Here is a 7,999-nt window from a genome sequence, read left to right as displayed (position 1 = left end):
ATTGCGTGATCATTGTTCAAACAGTTACAAAATGTGTCAGCCTACTGTTTTAATTTCAAGATGAGCAATTCACCATAACACGACTTCAGCTAATTCTCATATCCATTGGATTTGCCTAACATTTGTAGAATTACATCTTATACTTCATATTGCCCTTGTGAACTAAAATTTCACCAATGCAATGATAACCAAACATAATTCAATGAGGTCTCATTTGTTTCCTCAAATGCCTTTATCACACATCTATCAATTCAACAACATTACAAGTTGACTTCCCATGTTGAACTAAAAAAAACCTAGATCATTGATGCTAATATTTGGTGAAATGTTAAACCGATATTATTGTACAACTGCTAAGAAACCATAATCATTAGGGAAGATATAACCTTTTGTAATTAATGCAAGAAGTATTTAAAGTTGTAAATTTTGGATTTTTAAGGTTGTATTCATGGTGGTTAATTGACTAACTCGTCAGTGAAATGTGAATTTTTTTATTGGTAGTGTATTGTATATTTGAATGTAACATTGAAGTTTATAAATTACTCTTTTAAAAGGTTTTCTAATTAATGTAGGTTTGAAAATTGGAGGGAAACAAAGTGTTTTAATAAATTACTAGTATAGCAACCCGTGCTACAGCACGGTAATTTTATAAAGGTTAATTCTAAAGATTTAGTGTATTAATATTATTTAAATAAATTGAATATGAATTTAATTTAATGTAAATGTACTTTTATATATAAAACGTTATTTAGTTAATTAATATTATTTTAATAAATTGAATATGAATTTAATGTAAATGTAAATGTAAATGTAAATGTACTTTTATATATAAAACGTAACCATAAGAAATATTCCATATATGGGGCATAGTGATTGACGGCAATATTATTATTGATTGGGTAGAATATTGTAGTAGAAATATTCTATATATGGGTTAACTAAAGTATTTTGACTACAATATATTAGAAGGGAATATTCCGTATAGGGGTAAAGATGAGCGGGAATAACACAGATGTGTTATTCTTTTAGTCTATAGGGGATTGTCACACATTTATTTAATAAATTATTACCAATTAATCAAATCAGGATACATAATCTAAATTTTTGATAGATTTAAGCCACAAATAGGATTATACAACTAGTTGTATCATAAGCATTGTACAACCAATGTATAAGAATATGAGTTTATATGTATTCTTTTTGAGCTAATTCAAAGTTCATGTTTTTAATGAGTAAATGAATGAATTCAGTACTTTCTAATAAAACTCATATTCTTTAACATAAAGCTCATGTACTTTATCACAAAGCTCAGATTCTACACCGTACAACATATACAACTGGTTGTATAGTCCATCAATTGGATTTAAGCTATTTTAATGTTAGAACTTAAAGATTTAGTTTGTCCAAAAGCATGATGATGGAAATTACAACGTAATTTACTGAGAAAAATGATTACGCATCTGAGGTAGTACCTCAGACCTTGTAGTTTTTAAGCATATACACATTTTTTCTGAGCGTATTACCATTTATAAATATAGTTTTTGAGCAATATTATATTTTTTTAGTATAATGTTTTAGTAAATGTCAGCCGACCCCAAATCATTTTGGGATTAAGGCTCTGATGTTGTTGTTGTTGTTGTAATGTTTTAGTAAATGTGCTCAAAAACTTTATATTAGAGCAGAATTCAAAAACTTTAAAATAAAACTCATAAAATAAACAATAAGCGGTACTACCTCAGATGTATAGTCTATGAACTGTACATAAATTATTTTGAGAACATGCTAGTGTCGAAGATATTTGTTGATATGGCAAGTGGAAGATATTTGTGGAGGAATTTGAAGAGGATAAGGCAGAAGAGAAAGTTAAGAGCTTTTAGAAATTTAATCTCGAAAAATATCAGATTATAAACTTTTATTCAACATCATCTTGCATACGGTTACCCATCATTGTGAATTCCAAATGTTATTACTGGGTAGATTAATAAAGATTAATAACAAGAGCAATTAATTTATGTAAAATTCCCATAATGGTATTTCTATTGTAGGTTTCATTGTAATTGGTTTTCACCTTTTAGGCGAGACGATACCGAGTGTAAGTAACTACAGGAACCTTGGTAATGCTGATATATATTAAGCAAAGGTGATGAAGACTTACACACCCCTTGCCAAGGTCATGCCTAGTGTTCTTATCTTACCTTGTTGTAAAGGTAAGGGAAACTTGATGTACAGAGGAGGATGTGTAAGTAACAATGGGAAATGAATTAAAGTAGAAATTAGGGGAAAATTTGAAAGAGTAATGTGGATGAAGATCAGGGATTTTGGGTTAAATGAGAGGTGATTGAGAGGTAAAGTGAAATGAAAATGGGTAAATAGGCAAACAAATAGTTAAGAGTATTTCGGTCACATTTTAACAAAATTCACCGGAAATTTCATTGTGGTGCAATTTTCAAAGAAAAGTGATATTATGGCTGTAATTTTCAAAAAAAAATTATATAAGGCTGTAATTTTCAAAAAGTGGTTTTTAAAAGGTTGTAATCAACAATTTTCTCTATTTTTTTAGTATAATGTTTTAGTACTAAATGTGCTCAAAAACTTTATATTAAAGCAGAACTCAAAAACTTTAAAATAAAACTCAGAAAATAAACAATAAGAGGTACTATGTCAGATGTATAGACTATGAATTGTAATTTACTAGGTTAAGAAAAAACCTTATCGCGATGAATAACTACAATAAATGAATGTGGTTTTAATATTTTTTTCTTTTTTTGTAAAACTTTTACATGCAAAACTAAACGCGAATTAAATATATTCCTATATTATTTGTGGGTAGATTTAGGAATAATCAATTTTCATTTTTTTTCTTTTCGCGTAAGAGAAAAAAGTCGAGAAAAATGTCGGTACTCCAAACCCCCACTAAACTATTCATAATCAAGCTCGATCAGCATCAAAATCGCCCCTATAACTCCGTTTATACCGAAAAATTAGCGGCCTACAACATCATTTCATTAAATAATCAAAATCTTTAAAATAATTCACATCTTAAACACCTACCAAAAACGGTTAAAAAAACCCAAAAACAAAAGTGAAAGAGCACATAAATCCTTTCCTTTTTCTTCTTCCCATTTCTCTCTTTCTACCTCACTTCCTCTATATAAACCACACCATTTCTACACCACAAATCTCAAATTCATTAATTTCACAGAAATCCCAACTTCTTTCTTTCAGTTTCTCAATCTTTACAAAACCTTCGTACAAAATTATTCTCTGTTTTTCCCTGTTCTTGACAGTTAAACCAAAATTACAGTAAACATGAATATTGCTCATTTCATTTTCGGAGTTTTTGGTTAGTTTTTCTCACTTTTATCAACTTTTAATTATTGGGTTTGCTTCTGTTTTCACATTTATGTTCAAAGTTTTGATCTTTTTGTAAATTATAACTCTGTTTCTTGATTTTTCTTGTAAAATGCAGGAAATGCTACTGCTTTGTTCCTGTTCTTGGCACCAGTGTAAGTTTTTTCACTTCTTTATGAACTTCTCAATAATTGGTTGTTATTTTTTACAGTATTATAATACATGCATATTGTTTCTTGGATTTTTCTCTTATTTATTTTGGTTAATTGTTGTGATGTTCTGTTCAATTTTCATACCTTTGCGGTCTTACACAAGTATATTGTAAAGCGGGTTTCTTTGGATCTCTTTTACCCAATATTTGTGTAAAACCGTCCTACACGAGAACAAGTTGGTTACTTTGGTCATTTTCGTCACTCATTTAATTGTTACACTATTTTACCAAATGATAATTCAAATTAGTTCAGTGGTTGAATCAAAGTTGTCATCTTTTTTGATGTAAGATGTTCTTCAATTTCCATGTACCATCATTTTCTTGATTAAATTGTTTTTTCGGCAATTTTTGGCGTTTTCTTGGATAAAAATGACTGAATTTTGCTTAATTTTTGAAGTTTGTATGTGTGGTTGGTTTCAATTAATGCTATTAATTGATTAATTGATGTTTTTGGCAGGAATAAATTAATTTATTTCTATTTTTGATTGAATATTTTGTTTTGTTGATGTAATTATTTTATGACAGTGTTACATTTAAGAGGATCATAAAGCACAAATCTACCGAGCAATTCTCAGGCATACCTTATGTTATGACTTTGCTCAACAACCTCCTTTCCGCTTGGTAAATTTCTCGGTTTTTTATTACTCCGTACTTGTTTACGAAATTAGTTGTATTTTATGTAAGACGATTTCTTAGTAAATCTTTTGACTATAGGTTACTTGCCCATTACGAGTTTGTAAAAGATGAAATTTTGACTTCCATTAGTAGCGAAAAGTGTTACATGACGTTTATGAATGGATATCTTGTTTAATTCATGTGCTATGCATGTTAAATCCCGAAACGTTATCCCTTAAAAACCGCTTTTGGTCCAAAAATGAAACTTCCTTTCTCGAAAGTTAGTAGTCAAGGTTTTACTGAATTAGGAAATGGTAATTACCCCTTGCTAACACATTATCCATAATATTGGATATCACGCACACCGGCCACGTTTAAGGATAATTAACACGAACTCTCTTCTTGTATTGGATTCATTTCATATTGTCAGTCCCTTTATATTATTCTAAATTGAGTTTCGATATGGTAATTAAATTAGTTATGCTTTTAGAACCTTAGTTTGAAAGTATTCCATCTAATAAGATTTATGTTATGTGCAATTTGAAAGGTATGGACTTCCTTTCGTGTCCCCAAACAACATCTTGGTAACAACAATCAACGGAACTGGCGCTGTAATTGAGAGTGTGTATGTACTGGTTTTCCTGATATTGGCTCCTAAGAAGGAGAAGCTTAAGATTGGAGGCCTCCTTGCTCTCGTTCTCTCGATCTTTGCTGTTGTCGCTTTTGTTTCACTGTTTGCTCTTCATGACAACAAGAGGAAGATTTTCTGTGGTATTGCTGCTAGTGTTTTCTCCATCATCATGTATGGTTCTCCGCTCTCTATCATGGTAAGCTTATACTACTCGACCTTTTCAATATGCTAATATTGTGTCGTTATCAGTTTCGTAGATTTTCTGTGGAATTAGCACATTTGTTGTTGTTGGTTGTTAGTTGAGTTGCATTTTCTATTATGAAGTTATTAAATGCTTATGCCTAATATAACTCCGATTTCTTTGTAATAATATACATCTCGTGTTTATGCACCTAATATAGGTAGTCTTATTTTGAGGAAAACAACTGAACATCTTATCTCTATCGACAAATGACTATCACTAGTTCACTACCCTACTAAATCGGCATTTAGCAGGATAATCACAATGATTGAACGCAGTAATACGTCTTCTAATTGGTAATTTTATTCAACTGCAGAGATTGGTGATCAAGACCAAGAGTGTGGAGTACATGCCTTTCTTACTGTCACTATTCTGTTTCTTGTGTGGTACTTCCTGGTTCATCTACGGACTTCTTGGCCGTGACCCTTTTGTTGCTGTAAGTAAATCTAACCTCTTTAGTGTACTGTCTATGCACGTATATATAAGCACGCCACTCAAACAGGTCAGGCGGTTAGGTCAATACTAAGCCGGGTCTAAATACGTTATTACTGAACGTTTACTCTACAGAACCGTCTTGGTTAATTAAAACTCGTTGCTGGTAGAACCTTAAAATCATATGGTATTATGGTGCGATCAACAATTTAACCGTAAGATGTGTCGTGTCATGAAGGCTATTGGACCTATGTGAAAAGATCTGTTTATCATCCTGTTTTTTCCACTGTCCCTTTCTGAACTTTCTCAAAAGCTACTCCGTATCAATTTTTTTTTGAAAGGTAGACCAATGCATGTATGTTTTTAATTAAAAGTAGGCCTGCTTTCAGCGTAGACGTACATTTGTCACGTTTCGCTTTGTTAGCCTCTAAGATTTGAACCTTCATTATCAACTGATAGCGAGAATTCTTCAACTTTCGTTATCAATTCGGTTGCGTCAACTTTTATTCCCCACACGTCAAACCAAGTCCTGGACGGTCACAACATTGTCTTAGTATATTTTACCGACTGAACCAACTAATGCCCGTGTCTTATTGGACCCGGATGGTTTGCGACAGGTACCAAATGGATTTGGATGTGCACTGGGAGCAATGCAGCTGATTTTATACTTCATTTACTATGACAAGAAAGCTGCAGATGAAAAGAAGACTACAGCAGCAGAGCATTCTGTTGAGATGGGAAGTGGAAAGCCCCACCAGATTTCCAAAGATGGAAAGCCTTCCTTGAACGGGCAGGTCTGACTCGCCTCACACGTGTCGAATTATCCTTCGTCGTGTTCCCGGCATCATTGATGTTGCATGTGCCAGATGTTTCATGTTTTTTTTTCTTGCAAGTTAAATGTGTATGAATTTTAGTTTGGTTTTTGTTGTAATTTAGGTGCAACTGTAAACAGTGTAAGCCGTTAATTGTACTGAGAGTTACAAAAAGGTCATTGACATGAGAATATTGAATTGGCCCAGGAAAAATGCATCTGATTGCTTATCCGCTACAAAAATTTGTCGTGCTATTATATATACTACCCAGGTCTTGGTTATAGGAAAAATGCATCTGATTGCTTATCCGCTACAAAAATTTGTCGTGCTATTATATATACTACCCAGGTCTTGGTTATTTGTTTACATTTAATTTTTGCACAAAGACTAAGAAAAGTTGGGGGAACCAATTATTCGATGACAGCCTGACAGGTGGACCAAATTGAGTGTGTGATCAAATTACGCATGAAATGCATTCTCAAAATAAAAATGAAAAGACTGAAACACCCAAAATGGAATAGGTAAACAAATGATCGGGACAAAGAGTATATTTTTTGCAAGTTTAATTTGATAGCGATGGTTCAATTTCCTAATTTCACTTATATGAGAGGATTTTTTTTTCAAGTGTCCTTTTGTTTTGGTTCAGTTATCTAAGATATGAACATTATTAGTTTTAGTATTTTTTTGGCAATTTATGATAGATAATATCTCAAGTCAAATCTTATCTTTATTAATTCAGAAGACAATACTGATTCCAGGACGCGCCACATCATTAATACAACTTTTTTTTTTTAATTTTTTTGGAAATTCAGGTTATGGTGGGACCCGTTAGTGTGCAAAGTATTTATTTATTCAGAATCCGTCAATACAAACATGCGACAAATTCCGTCTTAGAACAAATACTATGAAATAATTTTATACATTCCGAATAAATGAAATTAATGACATATAAGCGGAATGAATTACAAATCGGAATAAATGAAACTAATTACAAATTATTGATTTACATAATTTTAAAAAAAAATAACAATAAAATTACATAATTACGAGAAGGAATTATATTTAATTACGGGATTGAATTACATATAATGCGAATAAATTACATGCATAATTTTTTAAAACTAGATAGTATGATATATTTTTTAAAAAACTCATGACGGAGTATTTACTTATAGTAAAAAAACTCGGCAACTTAACTACCAGTCGCGCACACCGAAAATGGTAAGTGACAATGATACGCTACCGAGTAAATTTACTGTTCAACAAGCGTTTCAAGCAAAATTTATTTTTTTATCTCTAAAAAAATAAGGGTGTTGATTTTCGCAGTACGCATTTTACTCATCTCAGTACACTTATGACAATTCTACCCCTCTCAGTCTCATTTCTCCATTTCCATCTATCTTAATTCTCATGTCCACTTATTTTCTCTTTGACCTACCACCATCGTATGACACCGCCGTCAATCACCACCTTGTTTCACCGCCATACACCACCAACCCACCTTCGTCTGTCCATCTATATTACTAAATTATCGATTTCGACATTGAACTAGTAAATCAAAATCACCAAACATTTGCTTAAACTACCACCGTTGTCCAACATAGTTCATTGATTTAGTAATTCAAGTAATTAATTAAGAAAGGCCATCGTGGAAGGGGAACAAGAAGCGTTGCCGGTCACTGTCGACATCGGGTGAGGCCGTGTGG

General features: G+C 32.1%; 1 protein-coding gene across 1 annotated transcript; it reads left to right on the top strand.

Moving 5' to 3' along the window:
- Positions 1-2,991: 2,991 nt before the first annotated feature.
- LOC141586389 (bidirectional sugar transporter SWEET1-like) lies at positions 2,992-6,535 on the top strand. Its single transcript, XM_074407598.1, has 6 exons — positions 2,992-3,343; positions 3,470-3,506; positions 4,088-4,183; positions 4,725-5,004; positions 5,366-5,485; positions 6,099-6,535. The coding sequence occupies exons 1-6, from the start codon at positions 3,310-3,312 to the stop codon at positions 6,279-6,281; spliced, it is 750 nt and encodes a 249-aa protein (XP_074263699.1). The 5' UTR covers positions 2,992-3,309; the 3' UTR covers positions 6,282-6,535.
- The last annotated feature ends 1,464 nt before the right edge of the window (positions 6,536-7,999 follow it).

The sequence above is a fragment of the Silene latifolia genome, chromosome 6, assembly GCF_048544455.1.
Source record: "Silene latifolia isolate original U9 population chromosome 6, ASM4854445v1, whole genome shotgun sequence".
NCBI lineage: Eukaryota > Viridiplantae > Streptophyta > Magnoliopsida > Caryophyllales > Caryophyllaceae > Silene > Silene latifolia.
Note: the sequence above shows the minus strand (reverse complement) of the source record. Positions and strands in the feature narration are given on the sequence as shown.